The following is a 15,046-nucleotide window of genomic DNA, read 5'->3' on the forward strand; positions in this document are numbered from 1 at the left end:
CAGAGTTTGCTAGCTACTTGGGCAAGAAACTGCTCTTGCCTGGACTGCTTGATGGTATGCTGGACATGCAGGACCCACAGAAAAATGACTGTTAAACTTGCCTAAAGGTGAGAAAGGGCCTTTGGGGTTCCTGCTTCATGAAAGAGTCTGCCAGACACATTCAGGACACAGAAGAAAGTGACTGATAAACTGCCAATATAGGCAGAACTGTCTTTAAAATTTCCTGCTTTGTGGAAAAGTTTACTGGATACTATGGGCCTGTAGGCTGAAGATGGATGTCCCAATGGTACAGAAGAGCTTTGGTTGACTGTCCAGGCAGCAAGATGTCTCTATCATTTCTAGAGTTTTAGAAGTTGCTTACAATGCACGTCCTGTTGACTTCGGTAATATTATATCCTTCTGGAGTCTTTGATGAAGTTGAAGAATTTATAATTATAATTATAGTTTTCCTTAGTTATGACAAAAGATAAAGTATATATAAATGTTGTAACTTTAATTCTTGCTTGACACCTGTTTTGTTAAATGTAATTTTACTATGTTAAAGAAAAAGCCTTTCTTTTTTATTTAAACAGAAAAGGGAGGTGATGTGGGATTCCCCTCTGCATGCTGTGAATACCATTAATTAATAAAGGAACTGGCTTGGCCTGATAGGGTAGAACAGAGCAAGGCAGGGGAAACTAAACTGAATGCTGAGAGAAGGAAGGCAGAGTCAGGAGAGACGTTATGGAGCCAGCACCAAAGACAGACATGCTAGAACCTTGCCTGTAGGCCATGTAAAATATAAAATAATAAAAATGAGTTAAATTAACACGTAACAGTTAGCCAGTAAGAAATTAGAGCTAATAGGCCAAGCACTGATTTAACTAATACAGTTCCCTGTGGTTATTTCGAGTATGAGATGCTGGGTGTTGGGAAGATAAACAAGCAGCCCTCTTTACAACACAAAGGTTATCAGGCTATTATCCACTTCTGCTCCTAAACTTCTGGGCAGAAAACAGGTTATATATCTACCTTTAAAGAGAGCCCTGTGTGTTTAACATTTCTGGTTTCCCTAGTGTTTATTTGTGAGCCCAAGGAATCTGTGGCTCCCACAAAAAAAACTAGTAAAAATTTTAAGTGTTTTAAAACTACCTTAGGGATCCTCCTCAGGGCTTAAGACCTTCTGCAAGTGCAGTGCCTCTACCCACTGAGCCATCTCTTCAGTCCTAATTTTCTGTTAGAAACATCTCTCTCTAAATAATATTCTTAATTTTCTTCTATGAAAAACAGGTTTCAATTAGAAAACTTTAAAAACCTCATCATGACTCTATTGTGGGAGAGAACAAGAGCCTGGATGCAATGTTGTATGATGTTGAATAACGAGGACCAGGCACATCTTCGAAGACAAGGACTCTCGTTCAAATTCCTGGGAAGAGGTTTGGGTTTATTTGATTGTTATTTTTCTCTTTATTCTGGTTAAACCTTGTCTTTCATATTATATAAAAACTTTAGTAGAAATGTATTGTTCCAATATGTGAAAACCTAAACAAGTAAATGGTAACATTACAAGTATTAGGAAAACATTTCGGGGAATTGGGGGCTTAATGTACAGTTTTAAAAACAGAATGAAAATAATACAAGAAATAAAGAACTAAAAACTGGGCTTAATTAAAATAATGATCATGACCACTATCAAAATTAAAATTACATCACATCAGATAGGGAAGAACTAAAAGGAGTAGAGAGAGGAGAAATCATATTGATGATATTATATGAGAAAAGAATATGTAATTAAAAAATGGAAAAATTAAAAGGCAAGGTAAAGTATATGAGAAATACTTGGAATACATGCATTCCATGAAGAAAAATATACAGTTGCCAGAAGTTACCAAGTGAAAGACTTGGAAGCAAAATAAAAAACAGCATGGGTAAATGGCCTATGCAGACATACTCAATATAAATAGTCATCAGGTAAATGATGTCACAGTATAAGGCTGACAACAGCAAGGTCTGGCAAAAATGTGGGGAGATTAGCATGCACCCACACATCCAGTTCATGTTTAAATGTGCTCTGCCATGTTGTTTCTCAGCAACACATACTGTCTATCATAGACTGCCTATGATCTAGTAATTGCATTCTATGAGCTAGTCAAATAAAATTAATATACCCACAGAATGATCATGGTTGTGTGATCTCCAGTAGCTAAAAGAATAAAACTATCCAAAATGCTATGGGCACTAAAGTTACTAAATATAAATAATTCATGGTATATTGATGTCACAGACTATACCATGGTAATGAAAAAGAACAAGCCATGAGTATTTAGAACCATGAGCAAATCTAAACATCAATTATCCAACTTGCGTGAGGCTCAAGAACAAGAAAGGCTGGCTTACAAAGATAAAGTTTGTCACACTTCTATTCATTAGGTAAAGTCTATGCTGGTAATAATGCTCTTGGGTAACAGAATGCTCTAGATGGTGACTAGTCTACACATGAGCACACACACACCACCACACAAATGTGCATATACATATGCATAATTAATTCAGTTAAACTATACAAGAAACATCTGCATACTTAACTGTTCATTGTAAAATATATCCTGTATATTCAAAATATATGTAGTATATAAAACTACATATAAAATGTAAAGACTATCTCAAATGTTCATTGCTTATTTATTTGTTCTCCTTATGCTCAGTATATAACACTAAGAGATATGGATAAAGTTCTATGGGGATATTTCTAAAATAGTTATTTTGTTTAGCCAGAAAATCATACAAGTGAGTTATTTTGAATCAATTAATATTGGAAGTGAAAATAGTTCAGTGATCTAATTTTGAAACTGCTTAGAATGTTGGAGAATAGACCAAACAAGTCAGTCACTTTAACAACTTCTACATGCTCATTATTCAGAATTTGTTATAGGAAAATTTCATCTTTTAAGATATACTCAGCTTTCCTCTTCTCTTTTCAGGGATAAAATTATGGAGTAATTTAAAAAATATTCTGTGAATAAGGGCTGGAGAGATGGCTCTGAAGCCCATGTGTGGTTCCTAGAACACACATTGGATGGGTCACAACTACTTCTAGCTTCAGCTCCAGGAGATTTGAAAGCCTTATTGACCTCTGACCTACAGAGGCATATGCAGTTATGTGCACAAATGAACACATCCACCCACCCACATACTCATCCACCCTTACCCACACATCCCCATAACACAGCCATACTATATAAAATATTAATACGAGAAATTCTTTAACAATTCCTATGAAGAAGGAAGTTATTTTAGAGTCTCATATCTTAAAAGAATGTGTCCCAAGAAACAGAATAAATTTAACGCCTCAAAATGGTGATTTTTAAATGAAATATTCCTGGAGAGAAGGAGTCAGTTCATGTTTTAAATTCTTAATTTTATACAGGGTATAACTCTGTATTTAAACATTATTATATTTCTTTTACTTTCTTATTCTTGTTTTGGTCCTTGAGTGGTGTTCTTGTTATTGGCTACATTAATATGCTATAAATACAATCCCTTCAAACAACATAGTCTCCAGAAATCAAAAACATCCTTCGACTCTGAGTTGTGCTATGGAAAACACAGTTATACTGTATAAATGCCTGCTGCATGCAATACCAGACACCATGCATGCAATATTGTCAATATTGTAAGGCATCAACAAAGCCTAAAACACAGGTATTCAATATCAGCAATAATCTAAAAATAAAAAATCCATGCTATATTCACTTTTTTATACTCCTTAAAGGACTGTGGGGAATTCTCTCACATCCAGTCACAGTTACACACCCACCATGTACACATACTTACCCTACTAGAGTTTTTAAAAACATATTCTTTTATTTCATCTAAAATACCCTAATGATTTTACATTAAAAACTGGAGCAATATAATATTACTAAGAATTGGAAGGGTCATGAAGGATGGTTTCTATGGGAACACATAACAGACAGGTGGGCATACCAATGACAAAGTTGGTCTTGGAGGATGACTGCCCATACTGCTGCTCAATGTACTTTGGTTTATATGTCACCATACCAAATAGAGAATTGAACTGAACAGTGCTTGCACACAGGTATAAGATGTATACTGGATTTCTAATAAGAGTCTTCAGGGATGGAAGAAAATCTGTAAGACAAAAACAATATGGCATTCATGCAACGAGGGTCTCAAGTGGTCTACACTGCAACCTTCAGGGCTGCAGTCTGCCCAGGGTTGGATCTAGGCACACACGCACACTCCTCTGAAATACTATATAGGACTTATGAGTGAGACAGGGACAGATGTGTCAGTGACAAGAGGGCAGAGCATTTCTCCTCTTCTTCCCTCTAGGAGCCCCAAGTTGGACACCAAGAACCACCAGTGTAAGTTTCTTTCTCCCAACATAGTTCACTGCTGTCTCCTTTAGTCAACATGCCTTGGCTTTGAAAGGATCTTTCTCCTGTGATTCATGCAATGAGCTTCAACAAGTTCAAGAATGTCTATAAAAATAAACACAGGATGGCTTGAAAATAAAAAGATGGGTACAATTTCTCAGCCGTCAACTTTCCTGAGGAGAAATCTGGATTACAAGCCTGACCTTTGCCTCCCTCCCACTTACACCCTTGCTGAGACACACGTTTCTTTATATTGTTGGGGCTTATGTGTAAAAGGCTCTTAGTCATGGAGTTACAGTCTCTTCTTTCTGTCCATTCAGACTTACACTGAGAAGCTACTATGGAGAAGAACAATGGTATGTGAGAGAAGGTGGAGCCACCTAAAAGGAAAATATGCAGGACTCTTGTTCATCCACCTGCATAACTTTTTCAATAAGAATGACTTCCCCCCTCCATTTCTGCTTCCTGTAATGGTTTCTCAACTTTTCTTTCAGACAGGGGAGTCAAATGTTGTTATGCGTACCCTTCCTCAAGTCCCACTAGGAAGACGGACATGAGTCCGTGATCAAGGAGAATATGACTTACTTCTTGCCATTTCCATGATTTTTGTTTCTTCTCCAGGGGCCATTTGGTAGTTAATAGAGTCATCTATAATGAACTTGGACTTCTCAGATGAGGATCCAGAGTCCTCTATACTTTGGGATCTTGGTAGAGTCTTGGGTAAGCACCAAAAGGGAACAGCTGCAAGGAGACTTAGGAGCCCTGCTATTAGGTAACCAAGCCACCAGGCCCCAACCCACTGGGGATCCTTTGGAGTGATGGTTATGTGGTCTGAAAGACAGAGGTTTGTTAAGTAGCAACGTTTTCAAGGTTAGGGTGTTGAAATGCATTACTGCAGAAAATAAGTTCAAGCAACAACTCTAACGCATCATAAATAATTACCTAACAGGATCAGGGGGTGGTCTCAGAGCATGAGGATCAAAGTTCAAATACCCATGAACACACACACACACACAAATATGTGTGTATGTATGTATATATGTATAGGTGGATGGATGGATGGATGGATGGATGGATGGATGGATGGATGGATGCCAGGTGGGTCTAGATGCTAATCTTTTTTCCAGTCTCCAGGGTAGAAACAGGAGAGTCACAGAGCAAGCTGGATAGTCACACTAGCTATATCAGTGATCTCTGGGTTTGACTGAAAGACCCTGCCTCAAAGAACAAGGTAGGAGAAAAATTTATAATAATTTCATAGCATTAACTAAGGCCTCCACATGCATGACCATCCATGTACAATGCTCCCACACATGTATACCCAGGACACAAAGAAACATGTATATATATGTATGTGTGTATATATACACACACATGAAAATAGAAAACATCTGATAGTTCATACATGGCACACACACATGTGGTGGCGCAAATGAATGTAGACAGATTATATAGATATATACAGCTTTAATAAGGAAATAAACTTACAGGACCAAAGGTTCCCGCGGTGTACCGGGAAAGCGGAGCAAAAGAAAAGGGCTGCTGGGCTCACGCCCGGCAGATTTATCCGTAAACATTAGCCCGAGGCGAACACGCCCCCAATGGGTGGGGCTATGTCCCTACACACACACACACACACACACACACACACACACACACACAATCTCCAGGAAAGGCATTCCTGAAATGTTCCTGGAGGACTTTAGTTTCTCTGTTTGAATTGTAGGTTAATAAGTCAGAGACTAAAGGCTATGTGAGGCTCATGGCTTTACACTGTGCTCTGGGACTGTGCCTTGAGTACAAGGGAGAGAACAGGCCATATAACACCCTATAGCCAGCTGTTCCTTCAGAAGCACTTGCATCTGATTTACTTATTAAATTTTAAGATTGTCCACAAAGAATAATGGCTGCCAGTCTCCAGGATAATTGCCTAGTTGGGAAAACAGGGCAGGGGAGATAGTCTAAGACTAGGAGAGGGGGAAGTGTGGTCACTAAAGACTTTTGCTTCTATGTGTTTGCTTTATTGGTTGATGTCACTATAACAAATGTTGACACATCTGAGACAAGTGAGAGCCAGCAGGAGTCACAATTTGGAGCCTGAACCGTGTAGCTGCATAACTGGCAGTTACAGAAGAGGATCTGCCTTAAAAACAGACCACAGGTCACCCTGTTCTAACCGCTACCTGTTTATCCTTCTATACCCATTAATACCTGCATTGCACAACACCTGGGTACCTGAGTTCCATCCCAGGATCCACCTGGTGAAAGGTGAGAACTGATTTGCACAAGTTGTCAACTGACCTTCTCAAGTGCATCATGGTATACACATACAAACAAAAGTGTAATCAGATAGGTAGGTAGAAAGATAGATGATGATAGATAGATAGATAGATAGATAGATAGATAGATAGATAGATAGATAGATAGATAGATAGATAGATAGATATAGATAGATGGATGATAGATAGATATAGATAGATAGATTGATAGATAGATAGATAGATAGATATAGATAGATAGATAGATAGATAGATAGATAGATAGATAGATAGATAGATGGTTAGATAAAATAAATAGACCTACTTACCTAGATTTACAAAGCCAATATCAACATACAGTTTGGCGCATAATGAACCCAAGAGGAAGCCAAAAATGGGCCCTATAATTGCCACTGTCTGCACACACCCTGCACAAAAAAAGCAAACCAAATTAAAATAAAACCTATTAGCGGGGGGATAGAGGAAAAATAAGAATAACTGCCACTTTGATTTGTCTTAATAAATTAATCAAATGCTGAGCAGGAAATATAAATGAGATGACATTGGTAGCTGCAAAATAAAACTTGGGCACCTCACCTGTAGTGGCACTGGCTATTTTTCAATACAACAGCTCAGGAAATAAGTCTTTCTCTATTTGGGGAGAAAATTATTACTTCTAACACAGGAATCCACTCATGGAAATAACACTAGGACTATAACAAATTTAAATTCTAAACATGAAGCAAACTTTAGTCCTGACAGTTGTGCTGTCCACAGTTTAGGAATCCTAGCCCTTGAGTGATGGAAGAAGTAGGTAGGGACTAAGTGAGACAAAAACAAACAAGGAAAACAATACTAATTTGGTAATCTTTATCAGAAAATTATGGTCAGTAAAGCAAAAATTCTGTTTTGTCATTAAAATGGATTTTTTCCACCTCAGTGATAAAGAGTGCCCACTCATTTATGTGGCGCTTGTGAGGAAGCATTGTGAGGAGAGTGTTCTCTCGAGAAGCAGAAAAAAAAAAAAAAGCCAATTTTGGGGCAAGTTTTTCTAGAAACCTCACCAGAGGTCAGGGGCAGCCTGATGGATGACTGTAACAGGTTACCCAGAGCAGAGCGCCACCAGGACGTAGAAAGGTCATCCTGCTCAGCTAAGTGTTTCCCACACGCCATTCATTTCCCTGCAGAACTCAAACACTCATATTCCTGGGGACTTCAAGAACATGAAGAGACATTCCCTGGCCTCTTCTCTTTCAAAACAGAAGAGAGAGTAAGACTGTGGGAGCCTCTGAGAACCTCCAGAGGTAGGTAAATCTTAGCCAGTATCTGAATCCTTGCTCAGTGTATCCCATATAGTACCGCCTCAGCTCCGGAGTTATGCTCCGGTTCTCTAATAGAGTGAAAGTCTGTTCTTAAGTCTGTATTGGCATCTGCCGGATATCAGGGATTTCTGTGGTATGTGCCCAGAAACACAATAATTCTTGGCAAAGTCTCTCATCCAATCTTGTCCTTTGTCCCTAAAGGCTATGCATTCAAAAGATCAGCATTCCAAGAAATCAAAACCAGTGTATGAAACACAGTTGACACAATAGTCATGCCTGCAGTTCTAATTTCTGACTGGATTCCAGAATGTGAGAGACACCCATTAAACAGTGCATAGACACATCTGACCCTCAGAGTTCACTTCTACTACAGTTTGTGTGGAAGATTTTCCAGGGCATTCCCCCCTCTTTTGTAGACACAGATGAGTTCTGCAGTTGTCTGGGACACAATCTACAGATGCGGTAGCCTTGAGCCTTGCTTATTCTCTTTATATTTCTTTTTAATCATTCATACCCACTTTCAAGGTTCCAGAATTCCTTCCTTTCTCATATAGGAAAAAAAAGATCCTTTAATCGGGACTTTTATAATGCAAGGCGGTTTCTAGAACTGCAGAAACAATATGCACACACACCTATACACACTCACACACACAAAATGTTAAAAAACAATCTCTGAACTCTGAAATCCCCAAGATGCCTTCACAAGGTTCCATGCCATTACTGTCAAGATCACAGCTATTTTCTTCTAGTCTAGTGTTCTCTTCCTTATGCAAAAGACACCGACTAACAAAGTGTCTCCACTGTTCAAATCCTCTGTGTATTTCAAACAAGTGTTAACTGAATGAAGGCATGGAGACTGAGTGCTAAGACCTTCCACACTAAATCTGAAATAGACGGGAAGGGAGCAGACAGACACCCCACTTCTCACACTAGATGAAGTGGACATTACCAATATAGAAAGCAGCATTGTCTTCACTGGCAAAGTCATCCAGATAGGCAATGCCAAGGGGTTGGATGGGAGTTTCCCCTAATCCTCGCAGAAGATTTCCCAGGAAGACATAAACCCACATGGAGGAGCTGGCATCCCCTTTGCATTCTAGAAAGAGAAGCAAAAAGAAGACTAGAGTGAGCTCACTACTGATGCGAAATGTTTATTCTACATTTCTATACTCAGCTTTAAAATTGTGTTAGAAGGCAGAATCAAAATCTGCCACAGTGCTAAACTGGTAAGAGTTTGGAAGAGGCTGAATTATTTTTTAGACTTCTGTCTCTTCCACAGTTAAATCTGGAGGCCTCACTAAGAGATTCTCACTTCTTCAAATTCCTTGAATTTAGTTGCTCTCTTTTTTTCATTTTGAACCTACAGACATGTTTGGCTTTCTATACTCCAACCCCATTCAGCATGTTCTCGGAGGCAAAACAGGCCCTGAACAAGTGCTTATCTACACCCACTTTAGTACAAATCGTGTCATTTTTAATCACAAGTATTTTCCATTGTTGTCTAAGTTCTACCTGAAACTCAAGTGTTGACGTGGCTGACAGCTGCAGCACGGGCTGTATTGCCTACAGTTCTTTGTGCTAGTAATCAACCATTTTTAGAATTCTCCAAACAAGTGACATAAAAATTACACATCTCATATTCTTTAATTCCATATCTTCTAACAAAAGGAACAGGTTTTTGACAATATTTTAGAGCCAAATCTAAAGTGATTTAAGGATGCATTAATAAATGTCATGCCGCAATCTGACCATATGAGGCAGGGGAGTTATGTCAGTCACATAAAAGAAAGACTGCTTCACAGAGTTCTGGCACTGCCTCCAGTGATCACCATATCTAAATGTCCCCTCCCAGGCACACACTGGGATAAGTGGTTCTCAGGTATTTACAACTGGAGCTTTCTCATCAACACTGGGAGGTGAAAGCTATTTTTACCTAGGTGTGAAGGGGATAAAGAAAAAATTAAATATATCCAAATTACATTTCTTACCTGACCCTTTATTTTTTATTTTATTTTATTTTATTTTTGGTTTTTCGAGACAGGGTTTCTCTGTGGTTTTGGAGCCTGTCCTGGAACTAGCTCTTGTAGACTTGCTGGTCTCGAACTCACAGAGATCCGCCTGCCTCTGCCTCCCAAGTGCTGGGATTAAAGACGTGCGCCACCACCGCCCGGCTTTACCTGACCCTTTAGATTGATGATTCTATTTGTGAAGTTCATTTTATGTTCATTTAAAGACCCATCTTAGAAGAAACCACTGGTAGATGTTCCTAGTCACTAGCAAACCCTTTGTGTGTGTTTTTTTTTCATAATATTGAACTACTGGAATATTTTACTGGGATCATATCATACAGTTTTATACTCTATGAGCTGTGTATGTATGTATGAGTGCTTGCAGTGTGCAGGCATGTGAAGAGCAGTTGTGTGTGTCTGTCACTGTACAGAAGCAAAGGCCAGAGTATATCGGTACCTTTGTCCATCATTCTTGCCTCAAGATAGAATCTCTCGCTGAACCAAAAGTCCACTGTTTCAGCTGGGCTGGCTGGCTAGCAAATTTTAGGAACCTGCCTACATGTGTCCCTGAGTGTTAGGTTTATAGGCATGTGCAGACATGCCTAGATTTTTAAGTGGGTGCTGAGGATCTGAACTTAGGTCCTCATTCTTGCAAATCAACCACCCTTTCCCATTCAGCCATCTCCCAGCACAATTGTAGGAATTTTTTTATACTTTAGTATTTTCAGTACTAATGCTTTTCAGAAAAAAAACTGAATAATAATATACAAAATAGTAACAATAAACTAAATTATAGATAAAAACTAAAACCTATTTACTTACACAAGTCAATTTTTAAAAATCTACTTACCATCATTCATTTTGCTTGGTGATTTCCCTGTGGCTAAGCTTGGTGGCAGACTGCTGGACTCCAGATGGCACGGAGAGATGTTGGGAGTAAGGTTGGCGGAGGGAGAGTACTTCTCATATTTCTCATAGCTGTACCTGCAAATAGAGAATATGTTTACCCTGACAGGCTAACATCATGCTAAAACACAGACTTGGTTTGCCACTCATGTGAGGGCAGGTTGGGTTTGCATTCTTTCAAGTTGGACTCATCAAACCAAACCTGCCCTGAACAGGGGCTTGGTGCATGACCCATCCGAAGATGCTGCCTGCCTTTGCATCATTCTTGGGCCATCTGTGGTCCACAGACAGGAAAGAAAGGCAAGACTCATTTTAATAGAAGACGGTGACTGCCCATCACCTGCTCACTTAAAGCACATCAAAATCACAGTTGGCAGAATGCTCACAGGAATCCCACATCAGGCCAGCTCTCAAGAATGTGCAAAACACATCACGGCTCTAGAGCCCTTTACTCAGAAGGAATTCTGTTTTTTCCCTCCAGGTAATGACTTCGACTACAGATTAACCCAGCCCCACCCCTCCACCCTCCACTCCGCACCCCCACCATGCACTTGCTAAATTGCCCTGAGCTAGCTCTGAACTCGCTGAGGCCTACACAGACTGGCCAAGAACTTATGTGAGCCTCCTGCTCCTGTCTCAGGAATGGCGGGTATTACAGGTCTGTGTCATCAGGTCCAAATAATGGTAGAAACCTTTCATTTTTCTTTTTTTCCATGCTGGACGCCAAAACTACTTCCCCTGTGTACAGGACAGCGCATTACTGGTAAGCCCCAGCCCCAGCCATGGCTGCCCTTAAGTTTAGGGTTTTAGTTCTGAACAACTTTCAAATTCTGCCTAGAGCAGTCTTTACTGAGCATATGGAAATTTTGTATCCACTTCCTGCAGTCTCATCCCAAGCCTATTCATCAGTGTCAGTTTTGAAGCAGAGATCACAGTTACAATCTACCATTATAAACTTCACATCTGGGTCTAGGCAGTCAGTAAAGGACCAGCTTTGTAAGCATGAGATTCTGAATTCAGATCCCCGGCACTTAGTTAAGTGCCAGGTGCAGCAGTGGGCATATGTAACCCTATCACTGGGGAGACAGAGCGCATCACCAGAGCTCACTGGTCAGTCAATCTGCGAGAATCTCCTTGTCTTTTCACAGTTCTTTCCTTAAGTGTCTTCACTAGGTTGTTGTTCTGTATCATTCGTGTGTGTGTGCGCGCACACGCCTGAGGATGTATGGGTGTATGTGCTCACAGGGAAGCCAGAAGAAGATGTGAGGTGCCTTTGAGCTAGAATTACAGGTGTTTATGCAATGTGCACCTTGTATAGCAAGTGTTCTTCAAGGTTTGCCCATCTTTCCCTGCCCCATTCTCTAAAGATAATATCCTTCTATGACATACCACAGCACTCTGCATGTGTGTATTGTTTTTTTTTCCTACTCCTAAGATCCATGAGCTCAGGGAGTTCTTTTCATTCCCTTATCCACAGTGCCTAAAACAATGATCAGTATAGATGTATACTATAGCAATTCTCATATATGTGGGTTAGTGGAGCTAAGAGAAAGAATGCTAAACCCAGCCAGCCAGAGTGCCTCGTCATAATTACCATCTATGATTAATAACGTTTGTGTAACACCAAGGTTATTTATTTGAAGAAGGCAGAACAAAAAGTTTGTTTATACAAAACAATGCAAATTTACAAAAAAAAAGCCCATAATCAATGAATAGTTTCGTGAAAAGCTGTAAATGGTGTCTGGTGATGGGGGTGGAGACACGGGTCAAGGTGGAGAGCACTGGCTGCTCTTGCAGAGGATCTGGGTACAATTCCCAGTACCCGCATGGCAGTCCACAACCAACTTTAAGTCCAGTTCAAAGAGGATTCAACGTCCTCTCCCGGCCTCCATGACATGGCATGCACATTGTGTACAGAGACACAGGCAGGCAAAACACCCACATATATTTTTTTATAGAAATGCCTATAACCTCAGAACTCCAGAGGCTGAAGCGGGAAGGCTGTGAATTCAATGCCATCTTGGGCAGTCTAGTAAAGAAAATATCTAACTAACCAGAGCCATGTACCAAGACATTTGCCGAATGAAAACAAGACAAATGACAAAAAAAAAAAAAAAAAGAGAGAGAGAGAGAGAGAGAAGATCCGCCATCGCAGAAAGGGTTAGGAAAAGATGGAGGCTTTGGACTTACTTCTCCATGAAGAACTGTGGCAGCGCTGTGAGCAGTGTTCCAACTCCCATGACCAGGCAGCCTGCTCCAATGATTTTTGGTCTGTGAAGTTTGGAGCCAAAGTAACTAACAAATGTGATGACCAGGAGATTCCCTTTGGGGGAAAGAAGATGCATTCATGGTCTAGGAAACAGCAGAAGTGAACACATGGCGCACCTGCGCACGCAGGTTCAGTGCAGCTTCGCTCTAAGGAGAAACCACACGCCCAGATTTCCCATCATGTGACTCTCCCTGTGAGCTAAAATGGCTGCTGAAATCATTTCCAGGTTCATGACTTGACCCAAACTATTTGCATTTTGTCAAAATGGCAAAAACTTACCATCCTCCTGCCGTTTTGTTTTACCCAACCTGGCCGTTTGTTCTTCTAAAAGCATTTTATCAGTGAATTAAATTAGAGGCAGAGGCTGGAAGGATGGCTTCTTGGTAGAGAGAGTATACCGCTCTTGGAAGGCCAAGTTTGGTTCTCAGTAACATACTGGGTGGCTTACTGCTGCCTGTAACTCCAGCTGCAGGGGTTAGATGCCCTCATCAGAACTCCAAGGGCACTGACATTCAAATGCACACACCTACACGCACACACCACACACCACACACATACAATTAAAAATTAAAAGTATATCGAAATTATAAAAGGCTTCCTTTAGCTGATATTTTTAATTTTTATTGGTGATTTTGCAGTAAATTTTATTAATTTTCTTCATTCACTTATGCTTTAAAGTGTCAGTTATTATTCCTAATTGTTTTTGTAATGTATATTTTAGATTATCTCTACAGCTGATAAATAAAGGTTGTACAAAGGCAAGACATGCCTCACTTTAAATGAAATAAAATGTTTAACTCACTTTTATAAAACGATAACTTATTCCACAAGACAGGCATTTTAGAAATAAAAAATAATGTTGGTTTTAAAGTAAGAATTACATCATTTTAAAATAGTTCTAACGAAACATCATGAGTTACTTCTGTGTGTATGCTTTTTTATGGACACATTGTATGTGTGTATATGCATATGGAGTTGGAGATCAACCATAGGTGTCAGCTCTCAGATGCTATCTGCCTCAATTCACAAGATTATGTCTCCTCTCATAGGCCCATGGCTTTCTGATTTAGGCTAGGTTGGTGGTCCAGCAAGCTGTAAGCTGTCTTCACTGATTCATTCTGCAATAACAAGAAAGGGTCCAATACCATGCCTGGATTTTTGTTGTTGTTGCTGTTTAATCTGGATTCAGATATAAAACCAGGTCTTCATGTTTACTTGACTCATTAATGAATGAGCAAACCATCTCCTAAGCTTAATAATTCAACGTGTTTTACAAGTTTCTCAAGCTCTGTTATACACAAGAATTCCTAGGAGGTGGTGCAAAGGATACTACAAAGCTGTTAAAAATGGAAAATTCTTTTGTATAATTAAAAAAAATTTTGTATAATTTTATTTTATATCCTAAACACAGTTTCTCCTACCTCCTCTTCTTCATACCTTCCCCCTACCTCCTCTCTGCCTCCATGGGAAGCCTGCCCCTTTCTGAGTTTGACTTTTTTTTTTTTATTCTTTTTTACTTAAAATTTCCAACTGCTCCCCGTTTCCCATTTCCCTCCCCCTCCTCCCACATATTGCCCCCTCCCCCCGCTCCCCTCCCCCTATCCCCACTCCACTTCTCCTCCCCCTAGTCCACTCCCCCTCCCTCTCGATACTGAAGAGCAGTCCAAATTCCCTGCTCTACAGGAAGACCAAGGTCCTCCCACTTCTATCTAGGTCCAGGAAGGTGAGCATCCAAACAGGCTACGCTCCCACAAAGCCAGTTCATGTATTAGGATCGAAACCTAGTGCCATTGTCCTTGGCTTCTCATCAGCCTTCATTGTCCGCAAAATTTTTTTAATTATACAAAAGAAGCCAAGCTCAACCAGCCCTTTCTTTTGATAATATAATCAAATTTTACATCTT

The 15,046-nt window shown here is 39.9% G+C and overlaps 1 protein-coding gene across 2 annotated transcripts in view; it reads right to left on the reverse strand.

Annotated features, from left to right (window-relative positions):
- The window catches only part of LOC130879860 (solute carrier organic anion transporter family member 1C1-like), a 31,635-nt gene extending 18,443 nt beyond the window's left edge, over nt 1–13,192 (reverse strand). For both annotated transcript variants that reach the window (XM_057778698.1, XM_057778703.1), the window contains exons 1-6: nt 13,065–13,192; nt 10,819–10,952; nt 8,909–9,055; nt 6,967–7,065; nt 4,965–5,210; nt 3,967–4,131 (exon numbers count right to left, since the gene is read on the reverse strand). In XM_057778698.1, coding sequence (XP_057634681.1) covers nt 3,967–4,131; nt 4,965–5,210; nt 6,967–7,065; nt 8,909–9,055; nt 10,819–10,952; nt 13,065–13,114 — 841 coding nt within the window. In that variant the 5' untranslated portion in view covers nt 13,115–13,192. The remainder of the gene's footprint in view (nt 1–3,966; nt 4,132–4,964; nt 5,211–6,966; nt 7,066–8,908; nt 9,056–10,818; nt 10,953–13,064) is intronic.
- Nucleotides 13,193–15,046: the final 1,854 nt, after the last annotated feature.

This window comes from Chionomys nivalis, chromosome 1 (genome assembly GCF_950005125.1).
Source record: "Chionomys nivalis chromosome 1, mChiNiv1.1, whole genome shotgun sequence".
Taxonomy (NCBI): domain Eukaryota; kingdom Metazoa; phylum Chordata; class Mammalia; order Rodentia; family Cricetidae; genus Chionomys; species Chionomys nivalis.